Here is a 21,162-nt window from a genome sequence, read left to right on the forward strand (position 1 = left end):
GGGAGATAACTCTTTACAATTTTATTTTATGCATGTTAACTGCTAAATTGGGTTGTGATACTATTAACAATAACAATATGCTTGTGAAATAGCATAGAAAACTTATACATATTAACATGTAAAAATGTATTAATTCTAAGTTTTTATCCCATATGATTCTAACCATGGAATGAGGATGGTCAAAAGTGCTACACATGAAAATCATATGGAGTGCTACACAAGAGAATCAGTAGGAGTGCCACAAATGAGTATGATATGAAATACAACATATGATTATCAATGCCAAGTCATTATTTACATATGATTTTCATATGAATTTAGTGATTTGTGATGATCACATGTGGCATTTTTGGCTGTTAAGCCCTTCTTCCACCTCTACATTAAAATGTTATGAATATGATTGTGCACTTGAATGTTTATATTTTTATTAAACATTGTCATATTTTGATAATCATGTCAGTTTTTGTATTAACCTTTCAACATTATATGATTAATATCACCCTTTTTGTCTTTCATGTCTCTCACAGATGTTAAAGGTACTTATAACTGTTTAATTTACATATGTACGACTCCTCCTCTCATTTGCTAATGTTTTACTTATCAATTAAACCAACTTTAATTTGACCACTTCCTGTTGATTAGAGCTTCCAACGGAGCATTTTATTTTGCATCATTTGCTTACACACATTTGAAAGAATATTTATTTCACAATGTCTCCATATTTAATTAAAAACATTAAAGCATATTGGTGTATTCCATTGCCTATATTTTTTATTTTTGTGAATTGAATTAATTTTGATTTGACCTGTAACCCATTGCATATGATAAGGGCTTCAAACAATTGTTTTCTGCTTAAAATGTAAATACAAGTACACTGAAATCTGTTTTAACCAAACCACTTTTATATGATTGTATGGTTTAGACAGGTGTTCTGTTTACCAAAGTTGTAAGTAAATACACTTTATTTTACATGACAGGACTTCTTTAAAGTGTCTGGTTCAGACAGGTTTTTGGATTATTTAGAGTTCATTTTATACAGGTTTTACTGTGCATTCTTATAATTCAGTTGCAATGCATGTCTGTGCTTAGTTTTGGTGATCTGAACCTTTATTTATAAAGGTACCAGTATCGTATTGCATATCCCTGAGCAGGTGTACGTCAAAACATGGATGCTATAAAAATATAGTGCATTTTCTTTCTGCCTCTCTACAAACTAATATTTTGTCAAAAGATATGAACAATGACTTATAAAATAGAGCAAACATCACACTGTAAGATGAAGAACTTTTTTAAAAGAAAATCTAACATAATATCATAAAAATGTTTCACTGAAAAGGTTGGTTTGGTGAGTGCAAAACGAAAGTGAAAGTAGGGAAAATGGCTATTTATAGTTCGAGACTACTTTTCTGTCCGATCTTCGTGGACTCACCCTATTTTCTTTGCGGGAAATTATTTTTTCACATGTCCTTAGAAATGCTACATAAGTGAAAGTTTTATTGAATCAATTTACATATTTTTTAAAAAATCCTAAAAATATGCACTTCACTATAGAAGTCTATGGGAAAATTAATACGATACTGAGACCTAAATGTTTTCATGTTATATCCTATGATTTAAGAGTTATCTTTCTTTTGCTAGAAGATAGCAGTACCATGTTTTAATATATCATACCCTAATCATGACGTAAGAAATCTGCTAATGTATTGTCTATCTGTCTGAATTAAATGTGCAACTTTGATTATACCCCATTCAATGGGTCATTCTGTCCCCAATGCAAATTTCAGAAAGAAATAATGTGAATGTTGTGAGGAAACTTTGATATACAACCTTTTGATTAGCTTTGAAAAACTTGATATAAACCCAATTTTAGAATAAGGCTCAGGTACCAAGATTTTGAAGAAAAAAATGGATGCTTTCAGACTACCAGGCTTTTTTTCTTTTCTACAATGTAGTGCATGGATTTAACAAATTTTGAGGAAAAGAGGATGTTTTAATCTCCTGTCCCTGGATTCTCAAATGACAATGCTGCACCAGATTCCATATAGGGGTTTAAATAAAAAAGTGGAAATATTTAACAGTATTATTTATTTTGTAGGAATTTTATGTCGGCTCTAATTTGAATGACAATAGATGGCATACTCTTTATGTAAAACGACGTGGTAACCAAATAGAACTTACTGTTGATTCAGAAAGTCCAGTCAAAGGTACACTTATGTTAAAGTGTGAGATTACTTACTGAAGTATCAGTACAATGTGTGTATGTGTCTACATATTGAATATTTTTAGGGGAGGGGTGTTGGCATCTGGGAAACATTATTTACTACAATGGCATATTCTTTGATGATTAAGCCTTTAATTGTAATACAGGGAATTATTTGCCCTGAATCTGCCTCCAGGCCTGATTTCCTTTTGCTTTAAAGCAGAATTTCACTTTTAAAACCAGATTTTACCGTTATGTTTCTCTTACTGCTGTATATTTCCTTCAGATTTGCCCATTTCCATGTTGCTTGTTGGCCATGTAAAATCAGGGTTGTACTTTATTTCTAGTTTTTTATTTTTTTAGATACAATTGATGGAGAAAACTTCTACTTGAAATACGACAGAATATACTTTGGTGGAGTTGGGGACTCTGGTCTATCTAAAGAAGACCATCCAAATCTTCTTGGTATCATGCAAAATGTGTATTGGGACAAAACTGACCTATTTACTGACCTGAGAAGCAGACGCCCTGATTCATATTTTAAAGTAATTTGGATCACAACCCCTGGTGATATGAAAAAGTTTATTTACCGTCCTGTCACTTATGCAACTAGAGAAGTCTTCTCTCAGCTTAGTCCAATATTTGTGGGCAAGAAGTTCGGAACTTCCTTTAATTTCAAGACAAAAGAAGATAATGGAGCCATTTTGTACAGTAAGGGACCAGGAAGTAAATTTGTTGCTATAGAAATTGTTGATGGCTTCTTGAACTTTGTTCATGACAATGGTTTCGGTACAAAAAGAACTGTTGTACCAACCCCTGAAAAAATCTCTGATAATAAATGGCACATGTTTGATGTCAGAGAAATTCAACAGGGTGGAAAACGTAACTATCATGTGACAGTCGACGGTACTTCACGTAATACTGAAATACCTAGCAACCAGGGACTTGATCTGACTGGTTACCTGTACTTTGGAGGGCTACCTTCTAGTATGTTTAAGGATCCGATTGTGAAAACAAAGATCCAGTCTACCCATGGATTCATGGGATGCCTGGCTTCTGTCGATATGAATGGACAGTCACCTGACCTGATAGCTAGTGCTGATAACAAAGATTCTATTATCAATCAATGTACAGGTAAGTTGATTCTGTTTAATTTGACACACCTTGAAACCAGAAAATATAGGGTGAAATATAATATAATTTATTTACCCAGTCTTTGAGTTTTATTTGAATATCTCTTTTAATAATATTAATATTCTAACTTGAAGAAAGTATTGAGTTGTAATAAAGTAGGACACATTGATATAAAAGAAGGCAGAATTCTGCCTAGAGTTCTTGCTATTTAAATCACACAGGGGCCTCTCTAGGTCTTTATCAAAAGTTGAACCAATTCTGTATGAATTTCCATAATAACCATTGAAATAAATACAATAACCATAAAATACCACCAATATATAATATGTTATCAAAGGTACTGATATTGGTATCAGTTCAATTTAAATGGCAATAATCAATGACAAAATGTGTTGGGTCTGATATAGAATATTTTAGATATTTCAGTTTGCCACCAGCAGCATTAAAATAGAATTGAAGTCATAAACTACAGCTAATAATTCATGTATTTTTATTTATTTTTACAGAGATTCAAGCTTGTGCTTCAGAATTATGTGCAAATGGTGGAATATGTTTACCACAAGTTAACTCCCCTAAGTGTATGTGTGACTTTACTGGTTACTATGGACCAAGGTGTCTGGATTGTAAGTCATTTAGTCTGAAATGATATGATTTTACGCTTTTCTTTAGAGGTACAGAGCTATTTGTACTTACTGTGGATGATGTCTCAAACGAAAAAGAAATGTGAAACATTCTATGACACAGGCTGTGTGTCTGCTTCAAAGGCTTGAACAATCACTTCCTAACTGCATATGTCACTTTCGACAGAATGATTTTGAGCTGTTCATGTTTCAGAGCATCTACATCTATAAGACTTCACTGAAGCTTCATCCCTTATAATGACTTAGATATCATGTTTTAAAAGTGTTTAGATTTCATAACAAAAATTTCATTTAAATTTCTTATAATTAAACTTGTATACAACACATAATAACAAAACCTATGGGCACTTTGTTACTATGTATATACCAAAGCATTCTCCCGTATGTCTAACAATGCCTAAAACAATAGGGGATGTGTGTAAAATTTGGCAATTTTTAGGCAAAAAAAGGTAGGCGAAAATTATGGCAGATGTTTAGAGGTGCAAAAAGTACTTAAACCTTAAGTAAGTAAACTTTTGTGGAATTTATTTAAACAAGCTGCTAAAATATGACAAAATTAATAAGCACCCTGCAAAAATTACCCAATATAAGGATGATGACCAAGTGTCTTCGTAGTACATTTTGTTCTTTGCTCACATACTCAGGAAATTTCTAGATATGTTTAGTTTTCTAACAGCTAACATTTTTTATTTGTTTAGATCCAGTTGGAGTTTACTTCAATAAGCAGTTAGTAAACAAGAAATACGGGGTCATTAAATATGACCTAATCAACGCTCAAAACTCTGCGGAAGACAATATAGCCTTTGGTTTTATGACAGAAGAACCCAATGGTATCCTTGTGAGAATTGATAGTGGTGGTGCTAATGAGTTTATCGAACTGCGGCTAGAAAATGGGTATATGGTGGGTGTATACAATACAGGAAGTGGTGAGACCAAGATTAGATTTGATGATGCCAGATTGAATGATGGGAGATATCATGTGGTGAAGTTTACCAGGACAGCCGATGGAGGTTTTCTGACAGTTGATGGAGAACAGGTCACCAAGGCTCATCAAGGTTTCTTTTGATATTTTTTTATACTCCTACTTTGTGGGAGGTATATAGTGATCAAGGTGTCTGTCTACATCTTTTTCTTTACAAATTTAACTTCATCTGCTTATTATAGCCATATATAAAGTTTGGTCGGAAACTCTATGTAGGTACACTAGATCAAGGGATTTCAGACTGAAGCAACATCAGCTTCCTGTTTGATGACTTTGTTTATATTTTGACCAATGGGTTACTGGGGAGGGGGGGTGGTATTCAATTACAGTTAGGATAAATACTCAATTAAAATAGTTTTGAATGTAGATACAAATTAATATTTGGACCGATTTAAAAATTTGTGAAAAAGATGAAGTGGAACACTTTGTAAATGTGTGTGATACTGTTTAATTACTGATTTACTGATTACAGTAAATGCTTCATCAAATCAGTAATCAGTAATAAAGATTGACATTCAGTTTCTGCAAATCAAGAAGAAACAGTTCTAAATAATATTGGAAACACAATGTATGATTACAGTTTTATTATACATCGTGTAATCTTTGAAAGTTTGTCCATCCTCAAAATCAAAAACCTTGAGTTCTAGCAGCACTTTGATTTTTCTTAATAATTTTTTTTTTCCCAGTTTTTACACAACAAGGTAGGCTTTATTTATATATATTGCTAATTCATGTTGTCAATTTAGGAAAAGGAACATATTTTTTTTGTTTTTACAGTTTCTTAATATTCAGTTTTTGTTTTTGCATGTAGATTAAGTTTTATCACTATTTATTATTCATTGGTTACTACCTTAGTTTTTGTATGATTGTCGTCAATTTGAAGTAAAAACAGTGGAAAATAAAAGTGGTTAAACATGCTAAAAAACTTCTCCATATCAATTTTTTTTAAATTTTAGTCGCAGAGGGGCCAAAAATGTGCCTTATTGTACTTTTTCCTATTTACTAACCATGAAAATTGATATCCTCAGATACATGTACCTTTACATAATCATTATAATTTATTTTTTTTCTTTTTTTTTTTTTTTTTTTTTGGTGTTTGAAAATTACCGACAATCACATCTTCTGTTACATTTTGTACTTTTTAGTCACTTTCTGGTTATATTTGGCAAGGAAATGGTGTCCACACCCAAGAATCAACTTCATATTTAGTGAATACATATGTTATTACATATTTTATCATTTGTGAAAATGTAAAGTTGTTTCTTGGGTGTGAACATAGTTTTCTGGATGTAAATATGTCTGAAAAAAAAACAACAAAATTGACAATTCTAAGCAGTTTTTGCTAATTTGCTAAATAACATAAAATTATGGCACCATTATGATGTCATTACAGTGAACTAATGCCAAAAAATATTACTTTTCCTTTTATTTATATACTTTACTATGTTATGAACTTTTTTATGTTATCACAACAGAGTTGATATTTTAAGGCAATATTCATGGCTTAATGCCCCTATACCTTTGATTGTGGTTTTATGTACATATAAGTGAGGTGGTTTTAATAATCATTTTAGGGCCAGCCAAAACCATAGGTATTACATCAGTCTGTATTTACCTTACCAATACAGTATGATATTAAAAATGCATGCTGTACTCAACACTTTAAAAAAACGATAAAGATAAGCCAATCAGTCTTGACTCGCTAACAATTTTAAGATGGCATAGCTTGCCAGACAACCTCTAGAATTGCTGAAATATCTCCTCACCATAATTATGATATTATTGTATATTATAGCAAGTCATTCAGTGTTTAATGAAGTGAAGTATGTGTACATTGGTGGACACCTTGATGCCAGTAACAATGTTATGAATCCATTCACTGGAATTATTGGAGGTTTGTTAATGCAAAAAAAATACAGTAATAGAACATAAATCCTGTGTGAATTACTGTATATTTATGAATTATTGCATCCATTAGTTATTGCAATTTTGGTTTCCTCCATTTTTTTCCTTGAGACTGCCATTTTTTTTATTATTCCTTTTTTAATGTTATTTCTTTCAAAACTCTTCTCCTCTGACACCACATGACCAATTGGAACCAAACTTACTTTGAATGTTCCTTGGGGTATTGTGCATAGAACTGATGTGGGGATTTTTGATCCGTTGAAAAGCATGGCCACTGTTACTAAAAATAGAACACAAGGGTCAGACAGTAGTTTTTCGCATATATCACCTAAATTGTTAGGTTTAGTATTTTAAAAAATCTTCTCCTAATAAACTACTTTACAGAATTCAATGAAAGTTGGTATTTTTATTGTAAAGGGCATCCTTAACAAAATGATTGTTTGGATTTTTGATCTGTTATAAAGCATGGCCACTGTTACTAAAAATTGAACATTGGGGTCAGACAGCAGATTTTTGCATGTATCTCTAAATCGGTTAGGTTTAACCAAAATTTGACATGGGGTTGAATTATTCAGCATGAAGAGATCTATCTATGGTCAAATTTTGGTGAAAATTTGTTGACCCATGTTGGAGTTATTGTCCTTTTTGGATGTTTTTTCATGTTAATGATGTTATTACATTAAAAAATATTCTCCTCAGAAACTGCTCTACAGAATGCAATGAAAATTGACATTTTTGTTTTATAGGGTATCCTTAACGAAATGAAAGATTTTTGATCGCTGAAAAAACATGGCTGTAGTTTCTAAAAATAGAACAATGGGGTCAGACAGCAGATTTTTGCATACATCTCTGTTAGGTTTAGCCAATAGCTTTCAATTGCTGAAATGATCCTTTTTATAAGGCTTACAAATGTGTCCAATAAATCAAATGAAGTCAAAATTGTCTGACAACTCTTTGTTAGGGATATTGCCCTAAAAAGGCAAAAATTTTCCCCTATGAAGTGGTGTAAATGGCAAAAAACACATGAGCTGTAATGTAACTGTAGCGTTCCCCTTTTTGAACAATGATGATCACTCAGTCCTTAGTCTTTTTACAATGGACCTACATTTTAATGTGAAAAAAACTGATTTTTAGCCCTTCAATGGGACACTATAGAAATATTTAACGAAAAAAGACATGGGTCCACAGAATTGGTAAAGTGGCAATTTCTTGTATTGGGATATCAAAATACAGATTTAATCTGAAACCACTGACTATTTACAGGTGCCTTCTACAAGAACAACAGGTTTATTGATCTTGGAAACTCTGCTGCTGGAGCTTCGTGGAAGGGAAGTTATAATGTTATCACAAATGGAAAACCTGGTTATGTTCTTGTCCAAAAAGTGTATGTATATGTAGGCAATATCTTTAATTCTCCATTTACTTGTAGTAAACATCTCTTAATATTTATTATGTTAAATGTTTATAGTGTACAGTGCTTTGTTTATAAATAGAGCGCTTTATGAGAAATGTAGATAATAGAAAAATTATAAATAATAATAATTATCCATGTACATGGAGGGAATATCTTTTATGGTTTGATTATCAGTGACTGTTTTGCCCTTTTTATATCCCTCTGCAAACAAAGTTTGCTGGGGGGGTATATAGAAATCACCTCACAGTAATTTTTGTATATATGAATTAAAGTGGAAATAAGACAATGTCATAAACATAATTATTTTCCCAAATGTTCCCCTTAAATTCACAAAACCTGCTATTGATTATTTTAATTTAACATGACCAGCCAAGGCTCACCATAAAAAGTTGGAAATTTTTCTATTTTAGCTTTTCATGATTTGTTTAGAAAGATGTCAATTTTGGGACTCATGTAACCAGATCTATCATGAAATATAATTGTCTTATAAATTTCCTAGTTTTTTTCCCAGATTGAAAGGCACGGGCCCTTTTAGAAAGTGTTGAAAAATCACTGGGACCCTTCTGTCTGTTTGTCTGTCTGTCCATCTGTACATGTGTCTACATTTCCTGTCAATGCAACTCCTCCTAAACCTCTCAAGGGATTTTGAAGAAATTTTACAGAAAGTTAGGGCTTCATATATTGATATGTATAAATGAATAAGTTCTCAGAGGACACCAAAGGGAGATCATTCAACGTACGGGTTTTACATGTGTTAAACTTGTCAGCACAACTCCTTCTAAACCCCACAAGTGATTTTGATAAAATTTAAAAGGAAGGTTGGGCATCATTTGTAGGTATGCATTAAGGAATATGATAACTGTATGAGGACTCCAAAGGGAGAAAATCCAAGTTAAGGGTTTTACATGTTAAAACCTCTTCAGCACAACTCCCCCTAAACCACCCACAGGATTTTCATGAAATTTCCAGAGAAGTTATGGATAAAAGTCCATGTTTTGCTACGTATACTAATTATTGTGGGGAGCAGCTAGAAGTTGCATTATCAGAGAGGATAATTACATAGATTTTCTGTGTCATATATATAATAAAGAAGGACTTGTAACAAGTCTACATGAAGATGTACATATTTAAAAGATCTGGACAAACTTAAAAAGAGTGAATTGGAAGTAGGTGAGCAATTCCTGTGTCTTTCATTACAAGACACCTGTCATGCTACTCATTGAAGGGATAAATGAGAGAGAAACATATCAGACAAATTGATGTAATAATATATTTTTTATTTAGGAAACCAACAGCGCCACCAAGAATTCCTCTCCCTCCTAATGGTGGACCTTATATCATTCCTGGGGATATCGGAGGAGGTGGAGTGGTAGTCCCTGGAGGTTTTGGTGCCGGGGGACCCAGTGGAGGTAGTGGAACTGGAGTTGGCGGAGGAGGTGGCCTTTCTGGTGGAGGAGGGTCATTACAAGGGTCTGGTGGACCTGTTTCTTCAGGTAAATAGAGATATAATAATGGGAGATGTGGTATGATTGCCATTGAGATAGTCAGATAGTCATCCATCAAAAGTCAAGTAATCAACAATTAAACTTCTACAGGTCACCACACAAGTCTTCAAACTTCTACAGGTCACCACACAAGTTTTCAAACTTCTACAGGTCACCACACAAGTCTTCAAACTTCTACAGGTCACCACACAAGTCTTCAAACTTCTACAGGTCACCACACAAGACTTCAATGATGGACAAAACCCAATCTGTAAAAGGCCCTAAAATAAATGAAGTGACACTATTCATAAAAGATAACCTAATCTACAGACAAAATGTAAAACAAATAACAAGGAGCATAAAAAACAACAATCATTGTACTACAGGCACTAAAAGTAAATAGTGGGGTTCAATCCTCTCCTTAACCTTGGACAGTGGTGGGAAAATACAACAATAAACAAACTGGAAAAAATAGAGGTAGAGGTCATTACCAGGATTTAGTGGGTGGACCTGTTGTATAAGGTAAATAAAGGAATTATCTGTTTAAAAGGAGATTAATACTGGAGTCTTTTGCAGAGTATAAAAACTATTCTTACATGAAACAAATGTGGATATGCTGTATAGGTACATTGAAACTTATCTAAAGTAAGCCCAATGACTGATAACTGTTCAGTTTACATAAAAATGAATTATGAGTATAATATGATTGTAGGTCTGACAGGAAGTGGAATCGGTACGATCCCTGTCGGTGTTGGAGGGGCAGGAAGTGCCCGTGCTGGTGCTGTCATGGGAGCGATCCTTGGTACTTTGGCATTTTTAGCCAGTCTGATATGGGCATTCAATGGCTTGAAGCCTGGTACTCCTGTTTGTGGTGGTGGAGGTGGAGCCAAAATGTCAATATCATCTCCCACAGCAACCAACGTTTCTGTAACTCAGGCATTGATAGGTAGTGGAGGTGGAAGTTCGGCTGCTGCTGGTTCTGGTGCAGGAGGAGGTGGTGGAGGAGCTAAGGTAAGCAGGAAAGTTTAAATAGAGGGGACCAGTCCTAAAAATTTTAGAATTTATGAATATACATTAAATGTACTGTTAACAATTTCCAACCAATAACAGCAAACCAATATAAATGCCTTTCCCTTAACAGAGCTTATAAGACAGGTTTTCTGTTTAGAGACTGTATAGGTAAAAAGTCAAAAAATAATTTAAGCAGGTTTTCTATAAGTGTAACTTACTTTTCAGTAACTTGAACTAGATTTATCTATACCTGTTAACCTTTGGAACAGTTAATGTGGGAGAATTTCCTTCATTGACACTGTTGCATGTGGTAGTTTTTTACTTATAGGCATAATTTTTTTATGTAATTATTCAAAAAACCTTTAACAATTCTTACACTTTTATTTTGGAGATTATAAACTTTTCATAAATTTTATGGGAGTGTCTCCCCAATACGAAAATCAATCAATCAATCAACCTTTAAAAGCATAAAGCTGTTGTAATCACATCAACAAATTTGTGGCAGGTGTATCTAGAAAAGCAGAGGACACTTACCTTACTGGTGCACCTAGTCCATGCTCCCAGTTTTTAGTGGAGTCCGAGTTGCTCATTTGCTTTTGTTACTTTGTATGTATTAATTTAGTTACTTTATGTTCTTTGTTGTGTATGTCTGTTTTCCATGTCTGGTCTTTGTCCCTGGATTGCATTCTTTTGACTACCGCTATAACCTTGGTTCCCTTGATTACTCTTTGAAGTGTTTTAAGATTTTTTTTTCTTCACTCTCAAACAGTTGGACACAGAAGTAAGTATATGTTTGATTTGCTTGCTAATAAGTGTTTAATTGTGCACCAGTCTGCCCGAACAACTTTCAGCAGACATTCTCTTTTTTGCCTACCTTACCAGAAAAATTCAATAGCCATTGTCATTTTTTGCCTGTTTTGCCAGAACAAATTCAACAGATATTGCTATTTTGCCTACCTTGCCAGTAAAAATTCAGTAAATATTGTCATTTATTGCCTACCTTGCCAGTAAAAAATCAATAAACATTGTTATTTATTGCCTACCTTGCTCAGTTGCTTTGTTTTGATTGTTATTACTGCTAAAAAATCAATTTTAGTTGATCTTGCTCATATTTTGCTTTAAATTTAAATGTTTTGCTTTTTTCTGCTTTCACAGATAATTTTCAATTATCATCTCAATTATTCCATTCAAATTTTTGTTATGCATGTGCTTTTTATGGAGATACCGGTATAAGAAATTATACTAGTGTTCCCAGTTAAGAATGAGTAAGCATTTCATGAAGAGATAATGGTTTTGAATGTAATGCTAAGATTTTACAACTTGGGGAGTAACAATTTGTTTTTAGCAGGGATGGAGGGGGCATTTATTTTATGAAAGAATTGATTCCACAGTGGAAAAAGGTTCCAAGTAATGAAAATGGAGAATTCAGAGAATAAATCATAAAAGAACTATATAATCAAGCTAGAAATTATAAAGAAAGCCAATCTGATATAACCTTTAAGCCTCTAAAAAAAGTAACCAAATTGTTACTCCCAACAGATTGAAATGGCCATAATGGATTTTTGTTTGTTTCTTCCCAGTCTGAATTTTTCTTTATCTACCCTGAAACAGAGGTATGAACCTTATTACAATTTTTCAGAATTAAGCATGTACTTTTTTTGCATGTCTCATTGAATTTTGATGACATTTTCAATTTAAACCCCCCTTGGATTGTTTAACTCTGTGTAGTAGAGTTTGGAGGGGTACACAAGTAAAATTATTTCACATGATTTTCACCTGTGCAAGTAATCTGTGAATGAATTCACATAAATTTCACGACATTCATGTATTAAAAGTGAATTTCACTTTAAAAGCATATTTGAATTTATTGTGTTAAGTTTGCATGATTTCTTCTCAAGGTGGATTCAAATTCTGGGGAACTGTATATTCCTCTGTTAAAAGGAATCCATCACTTGTCTTGAACAAGCATCTTGTAAGCCCAACTTCTCTTGTATTTAATGGACATTCATAGAACTTCATGAGAATTTTGATGTGCATGACAAAATTATACATGAATGCTTGCAAATAAAGATACCTTACTTCAAGGTATAACATACTCAGAATTGTCTTACTTTTTCTGACAGTATTATTAGTTTTAATACTCCACTTAAGGAAGTTACAAGGGGTATAATGTTTTGACCTGTGTCACAATTTCTTGTCACCTCAATAGGCCTCCATTTTTATCGATTTCCTTCAAACTTTGGTGAATGGTTAGTACTAATTAAATCTTGGATGGTAATGATTTTCACAAAAATCAGTCTAGGGGAACATTTTATTGTGGGGAAAGGAGACTTAAGTAAAAAATAAATGATTTTGGTTTGTCAAAACTTTAATGAATGGTTCAATTACACATAAATTGGTCAAGGGTACAATTTTTTGTAAGGGGAACATAGTACAAAAATGTTAGAAACAGCTACTGAATCCTGGCAAGATTAAATAGGAACAATAGTAACTCCTCCATTATTAGACAAAAACCAATACTGTTTGTATGAAACCTTAATAATACTCCTTAGTATCAACCACTCTGCTCTCACACCCCTCATTTTTTTAAATTCTAGTTCTATCCCTGCTAAAACAATCCCTGAAAGTACATGCTTTAATCAGACTGATTGTAATCTTGGCTGATTATCAAATTAATCAATTTACTGCTTTTTAACATGCACTTTTTTAGTTTCAATCAAGGTTAATTCACTTGTTTGGTGGATAGTGGAAAGGCCAAATATTCTTTTTCTGATCTCCACATTTCAAACTATCTTTTGACTGCTTTTGCATTTGAAATGAATAAAGCACTTCTTTTACTTTGGAAAAGGGAGCTGTTTGAAAAAAAGATATCTTTACAAAATAATGCTTCATTTTCTTTTGAAAAATAGCAACTACTTCACTAATGTCACCATGCCATATATGTAAATAATCATTTTAAACTGTAATCCGTATTTACATAAAAAGAAATGCATGGTGATTTATTTATTTTACTCAATAAATGTACACTGTACATATATATGGAATAACAGTACCATCTTAATACTGTTTATAACATTTTTTATACCTGATTTACATAGGTCATAGGGCAACATGTTGTATTATATACTGGAAACTGTGTTTAAAAAACTAATATGATTATGATTAGCTACATCTTAATGGCCTTCGGTTGTTCAAACCTATATTCAAGTATGCATTTTTTTTAAATAAAAATTCAATAATATAAAAAGATTGTAGAATAATTTCAGTTTATTTACTGCAATGGCACAAACTTCTTGAAATCTGAAATTTCCCTTTTTTTTTCAGCACAAATTATTTCCTACATTTACATCCTTTATTTCAGCTTACTGTTATGAATGGTGGTGCTGGAGGTGCTGGCGGAGGAGGAAGTTCTGCATTCACTTCCTACCAACAAACTTCAACCTTAACAGCCGATGGTAGTTACGTTGGTGGTGGATATACCATGGGTAGTTCATCAGCTGCTGGTATTGGAGGTGGTACTGGTGGCGGTTATGGTGTTGTTGGTGAATACACATCTACAACTACCAGGACGATGGGAGGAGGTGGCAGCGTCTCTGGATATGGAACTGGGACTGGTTATGGTACAGGTTGGTAAAATCATACCTTAAATTGGAAAATTTTTTAAGTATTTTTATTTTGGCCTGTTTGGCACCTGTCTTTAAAGTGCCAAAATTGAACACCCCAAAAATGGTGACTGCTAGAATTGTCAATGAAAATGTTTATTAACTACCAAACCTAAACACATCAAAATAAAACATACCTGTTTTGGGAGAAAACCACCAAAATAACCAGACACCAAAAAAATTCACATTTTTGCAATTTAATCCTTACACAGGTGAAAATAGGTCACACTAAATTTATGTGAATCAAGATTTATATGAAATTCATGTGATTTTCACATGAAATTTCACCTTACATTTATTTATATCAAATGAAATATCGGCCAAAAAAAATACCAAAGCGACAGCAGTGAGATGATTCAAATACATCAAAACCCCAAAAAACATGACCTAAATATGAACACTTGTAACAGAGACAATCTACATACACAATGTAACAAACTGAATAAAAAAAAAGTCATCTTAAATTCATTTAAACATTGTGTGAACATACAAAGTTGTATGTATTTGAATCAAGCCATTTGTATTGTGTCTGTATGACTTCCAGTATGTAGGATAGATTTAATCTACAAATTTTTCTAGCTGTCTTTTGATGGACATATGGTATTTTGCTGTCCGTTTGTCTGTCACACATTATAATAAAGCTGTAAGTGGGAGTTAATTTTTTTTCTTTAGGGGAGGGGAAACAAGTTTATCTTCCTTTATGTAGTAAACTTTTTTTCAGTGTTGTCAAGTATGGTAAATGATAAACCCACTCCCCCATTTTTTTTGTTTTACATCCCATAAATCTTGACAACATTGAAAAAAAGTTTACTACATAAAGGAAGATAAACTTGTCCCCCCCCCCCCACACACACAAAGAAAAAAAGTTAAGTCATAAGTACAAGGGTAAATAAACTTTACTTTAAGCCGGTTTAGTTTTAGCCGGCTCGACAAGCTGGACAAATTTTCTTACTTTGAACCTGACTTCAGTAATAATTTTCTAGTTTAACTTTATGAATTTACTAGTATACTACAGTATCAAAGATTTTTAAAATTTAAAAAAAAAGTAATATAATATAATTTTTCTTAAATTTTAAAAATCTTTTTATACTGTAGTATACTAGTGGTGGACCAAGAGTGCTTTTTTTCACCCCTGTCTAAATGGTGTGAATACTTTGTAGGTGGATCTTACACTCACAACAGAATGTATAGTACAAGCACAATGGGTGGAGGTTCTGTTATGGATGGAGAATCTACAACAGCTGACTATGACATTGCTACTGGAACCGGTACCATGATGGGTGTAGGAGCAACCAGTACAATGAACAGATATAACACCATGAATACAATGCAAAGTCAATCCAATTATCAGGTAAAATGCCAAACATGTTTCTCCCATTCACAGCCTGTGATTAAAAATGCATGTAACTTTTTAACCACTGAGTGTCTAAAATTAAATTTCTGCTAGAATTTTTCTACCATTTTAATCTTTACAAGGTTTCTATCAGATTTCATGGAAGAAACCCCTTCTCCTTGAGCCTATTCTTGATTTAAATTATTTTAAAGTATGATTTTCACCTGAACTGAGCAAATAAACTTTGTGACAGAGTTCATCTGAAATTCATGTGTATCAAGCCTTCACTTGAAATTCGCACGAGTTGTTCGCATGCAATTCATGTTCAGTGAATTTCACATGAAAATCATGTAAATTTCATGTGAAGTTCATGTTAATTTCATGTGAAGCTCAATTAACATGAATTTCATGTGAAAAATATCTGCCTGTGTAAAGCTTGCATGTTGAAAATTTAGATTTTACCATCTTGAATGGAGAAATGAAACCATTGGTGAAGGAGAATCTATATTTATTTGTGGAAAATGGAAGACTTTGTGTGCAAGAAATGTTTTATGATTTTAAAAAAGGGAAATGGAGCATATAGGCCCAGTGGAACATACAAATGTAAATTAATAAAAGTTGATGTGTAGCTTTTATATTTTTGAAGATATTTTGTCAGCAATCTTGATTTGACAGTCACAAAAAATTATTTACTGGCTCTGCTAAGATGTTGCAAGTAAATTCAATTTGTGACTGTCCATGATTAACACCTCCAAATCTTCAAGGATGGTATAGTTTTCTACTAAACACATTTTTGTAGGTCCTGAAAACGATAATTCAATTTTTGCATTTTATTTCTTTTATCCATGATTACCTTTCATTAGATGTACCATAGTAAAAACATGTCTATTTTTGGCCCAAAAATTTGTAAGTTAAATGATTTTGAAGACAAATATTGATATCACTTATCTTTAACCGTTTTGAAGTTAAAGGGGTACTAAATTGGGCCGCACCTAAGAAAATCTATTTTTTTATTATTTTTGGTGACTAATTCATGTAGTGATATTCCTAGAACTAACCAGCATTTTGTTATCATTAAAAAGCCCAAAATTTGCAAAATAAAGAGATAAGCAATATTTTATATCTTGTACTCTAGGTCCAGAATGTAAGAACCGTTTTGATTAACAACCAAGGTATCCAACAGCTGGTGACATATCACTCAACAGGTGGAGCTGTCACACCAGGAGCTGCTGGTGATGAAGTCCGTGTAGATTGCTGTTTGATGAATGAGGATGGTAAAACTGTAGTCACTGGATCAACACTAGGACCACCACAAGTCTGGAATATGCAGGTAAAAGTCAATTTCAATCTCTTTGGGAACAAAACTTTGTGCATGAAAAAAAACGGATATTATGAAAATTACAAATGCCTCAGTGTATTTTTTAAGGCTGACAACAAAAGTAATAAAATTCATGGTTTATAGTACATGCTTTGCAAATTTTAGGAAAAGTGCACTCATTTTTAGGTAATAAATAACCAATGCTTTGCAAATATTAGAAGTGCACAAAAACAAACTTATGAATTAGATTTTTATTACATGTTGTATGTGTTGCATGATTAATTTCTTTTTCAGATGATTACTCAATCCTTGAATTTAGTTGGAAATAGTCACATGACGACTTTTCTTGATTTTTTTTTACTGTTCTTTTTTTGAAATCTGCAGTCCTATCAAGCTGCATCCTGTGAAACATTTTATGTTTTATTAACATCCTTTAACTTCTTTCAGACTGGAGAGTTATTGAGAATCATGAAGGGTGACACCATTGGTTCAACCAATCTTCATTTGGCTTGTAATGAGCGGTTGCTTGTTGGTGCTGTACATGCTGACCTTGAAATTAATGAATATTCCACGAGGAAAGGTGTCACAGTGAAAAAATTACAGGTCAGTATTCTTTGTTGTGGGGGAATGGGTAGAAGTTGCTGTGGTAGATAGTTTACCATATAGCAGGTAATTGTCACAGGGTTGCTATTTTTTGCACATTTTAATGGTCTGTCTAAAAAAATCAAAAATAAATTCACTTAAAAAATTATCCCTGGGCTAAAAGGGATACTTCTCAATTTTTACTAACCCTAGTCTGAAAATGCTCCAACTACATTGAATCTCAAGTTGGCAAAGTTCATTCAGTGTATCTAGTTTCATAACAGAGAAATCAGCTCTTTTATTTTATATATTAACCTACTCATTATTTGTGCACCACTAAGCATCCACCAAAATAAGAAACCCTCAACAAGTTTTGCCTTAAAATAACCTAAATAACCCTCTATACAGTATTGTTAACCAACCTACATCAGAATTTTCAACAAAATTTTGATGGAGATGAATGTTAGGTTTGCATAAATTCAATATATATTGAATCTGTTATGAAGTGGGTTGTCTTGTTAGACTGGTTTCACGCTACTATGCTGTTGTCTGTAAAAAGTCCTTAATTGACTGTTTTAAAATTCATGAAGTTTCATGTGTTGGCAACTTTAACCCAGGCTCGATGACTACTACATTCAAATTTGGCTTAAATAAAATTAAATTACATTCCACAAATTTATAGCTATATCTTTTCTTAATGCTGCTTTCATAGAAAGCTCATTCAACTTATAGTGTAAATGCAAGCAAATACATCAAGGAAGCATTTCCATTTAATACACATTGAATTTGCATAATACATGTATTAGAGGCTACATGTTCTATTATTGATATTTTTGTGGTAGTTAACTCCAGTGCTGAAGGTTTAGGTTCCATTTTTTGCTGTGTCACACCATAGACTTTAAAATTGGTAGTAACTGCTTCTTCACAAAACATGTGGCATTTAGGAGATGGAGTAATGACTTTCTTACTCAAAGTGAGAATAATGTGTCCAAGTGGTACAATATGCCTACCTGTGGCCTGTTGTTTCTGTTAGCACATCAAAGACATGACTAAGCTTGTTAGATTAGTACATAGCAGGGTCTATTCTATTGAGTAAAACGTTTTTGCCCTGAAATGCATGAAATATCTGCATTGGACTTTATCTACAGTGAATCAATCAATTTATTTTCAGATATGGGACTTTGTAACAGGAAAGCCTTTAGATATGAGTCTGGATGAGGCCTGTTCAGCATTGTGTGTCATGTCAGATCCAGATAAAGTGGTGTTTGGACGGTCAGATAAATTTGGTAATGCTTCAAGTATAGTTGTGTGGGACTTACTTGGAAATCAACCAATTAAAGAAATGAGATATGATGCCCCTGTAGGAAACAACGATTATATGAACTACTTAGCTTTATCACAGAATGATCGCTACTGTGTAGCAGGGTTTTCAAATTCTTTTGAAAACTGTGCAGAATTTGTTGTTTTTGACATGACATTAACCAGTTACAATATAAATGATGCAAACATTCTACAATTAGATGCTAATCCAGAATGTACTGCCATTTTGCCTCATGAAGAAGCCTGCACAGGTTTACGTAATGGTGATCTGGTAGTCTGGAATTTGAAGACAGGACAGCCTGAGAGGCAGCTGCTTGATGCAGGACGCCACGCCCACAGTGGTGAGATTAAAGCCGTTACTCTCTCACAGGACAATAATTTTCTGGTGTCTGCGTCTGCTGATCACTCAATGAAACTCTGGGATATGTCAACAGAAAAACCTACAAGGACTCTTAGAGGTCACACTGATGAGGTCAGTGTTTATGATGTTAATACTGTAGTTATTTGTTACAATAAAAAAGAATGATGTTTTTTTTTTAAAGCGTGTTCTGTGCATTAGCATTCTCAGTTCAGATTTTGGTTATTCACAATAATCAAATGGTTATCCTATTTATTAATGAAGATTTTTTTCAATAATTGATGATTATTTGCTAATAATTTAATTTCAGATGTAACACTCTTTCTTATTGGATAAGAAATTTTTACCTCATCTCATAGACCAAATTCTGTCATGTGACTGTGATGTCATCAACCTTTTCTGCTGATTTATTCCTTGAATTTTGATACTAAAATTAAATTATAAGGAATGACTTTATAAAATTTATAAATAAACACAGAATTTTGATCACATTTTGGCAGGAGATAGCCTGAAAGTTATGATCAAATACATCGCAAATTTAATGATAATATTCCTTTTTCAGGTTTGGTGTTCAGCTATATCAGCAGATAATGAGATTATAGTTTCTGGCGGCAAGGACGGCACCATTCGTCTTTGGCGAACAAAGAATGGAAGTGAGATTTGTGCCTTCAATACAGGTGTTGATGTTTTCAATGTGACCTTGAGCCAGGATAAAGGCACCATTGTTGCCCTTGGTGACAAGTTTGGAGCACGTAAACTCATCATGTTGCAGGTTGTGAGAACCAAAGTGCGTCGTCAAACGACATCATAAAATTGACATTTATTGCCATGCTATGCTTGCTGTATGTCACAGGGTTTTGCAGTTTATTCATAATTTTTCATATATTTTGAAAATGTTAAACATTTTTTCTATATTTGTGTTACATCCATTCCCATTGTTTACATGTATTACACTGTATTACACTGTAGTACTATGCCTTGATTTTTTTTAATTTAAAGGAAAAAAAATTCCTTGTACAGCTATTTATTTTTCATCATATGAAACAATATCTCTCAAAAATGGTAATTTGCAAATAAAAAGCATTAGATGTATTTTTTGTACTCTGTTTGATAGACCATAACAAAAAAGAGGAAGAGATAAAAAGTATACTATTTTTAGAGTTTTTTTTATTTAAAAACTAAGACAGAATTTTTGGAAAAAATTGTAGTTAGTCAAAGTTTCATTTTTTTTTTTTTTTGCTTCATATTTTTATTTACAAAGGTCAGAGGTCAAAGTACAAACATGTGATCTTGTAGCTTTCAAATTGCATGATACTTAATGCATTGTCTTTTTTCACTCTTCAAACAAAATATATATTATACACATATCAACATTTAAATACTTGTATATTTGTATTCAACTTTACTGAAAGGAAAAATACATCAAGTTTAGGAAGATGTTTTTTAAAAGAAAGGTTATGACATTGAAATATTGGTTGTTAATCTGTCAATATAAAAATTAATTATAATTAGTTTATATGAATTATTGCTTTTGTCATTTAAAAATATTTAGTGTAAAAAATTAGCATGAAAAGAATAGTTTATGAAAAACTTTGTGTCATGTAGTTTTTTTGTTTTATTTATTTTGAATCAAGTCTTCCAATGTAATAAAAATATGTTTTGTGAATCATAGCAATTATTAGTCATAATCATAAAAAAGACTGATACAATGAAGAATCCCAATACTGGATCTCCTGAATGAATACATAGTGTGTTTGATATACATTTTTATAATTATTTATTGACATATTATTGCTTGAATAAACATTAATGCATTAA

The 21,162-nt window shown here is 32.7% G+C and overlaps 1 protein-coding gene across 7 annotated transcripts in view; it reads left to right on the plus strand.

Annotated features, from left to right (window-relative positions):
* The window catches only part of LOC148600390 (uncharacterized), a 42,493-nt gene extending 21,331 nt beyond the window's left edge, over window positions 1-21,162 (plus strand). For 2 of the 7 annotated variants that reach the window (XM_088558016.1, XM_088558022.1), the window contains exons 13-29: window positions 923-946; window positions 2,096-2,204; window positions 2,564-3,334; window positions 3,841-3,957; window positions 4,674-5,030; window positions 6,753-6,851; window positions 8,126-8,246; window positions 9,561-9,769; window positions 10,473-10,771; window positions 11,541-11,552; window positions 12,352-12,384; window positions 14,133-14,397; window positions 15,594-15,784; window positions 16,902-17,096; window positions 17,532-17,687; window positions 18,838-19,458; window positions 19,907-21,162. In XM_088558016.1, coding sequence (XP_088414142.1) covers window positions 923-946; window positions 2,096-2,204; window positions 2,564-3,334; window positions 3,841-3,957; window positions 4,674-5,030; window positions 6,753-6,851; window positions 8,126-8,246; window positions 9,561-9,769; window positions 10,473-10,771; window positions 11,541-11,552; window positions 12,352-12,384; window positions 14,133-14,397; window positions 15,594-15,784; window positions 16,902-17,096; window positions 17,532-17,687; window positions 18,838-19,458; window positions 19,907-20,155 — 3,828 coding nt within the window. In that variant the 3' untranslated portion in view covers window positions 20,156-21,162. The remainder of the gene's footprint in view (window positions 1-922; window positions 947-2,095; window positions 2,205-2,563; window positions 3,335-3,840; window positions 3,958-4,673; window positions 5,031-6,752; window positions 6,852-8,125; window positions 8,247-9,560; window positions 9,770-10,472; window positions 10,772-11,540; window positions 11,553-12,351; window positions 12,385-14,132; window positions 14,398-15,593; window positions 15,785-16,901; window positions 17,097-17,531; window positions 17,688-18,837; window positions 19,459-19,906) is intronic. The other 5 variants (XM_088558018.1, XM_088558021.1, XM_088558019.1 and 2 more) reach the window with 4 other exon arrangements.

The sequence above is a fragment of the Perna viridis genome, chromosome 13 (genome assembly GCF_037379345.1).
Source record: "Perna viridis isolate PV_CMFRI_1.1 ecotype Kerala chromosome 13, ASM3737934v1, whole genome shotgun sequence".
Taxonomy (NCBI): domain Eukaryota; kingdom Metazoa; phylum Mollusca; class Bivalvia; order Mytilida; family Mytilidae; genus Perna; species Perna viridis.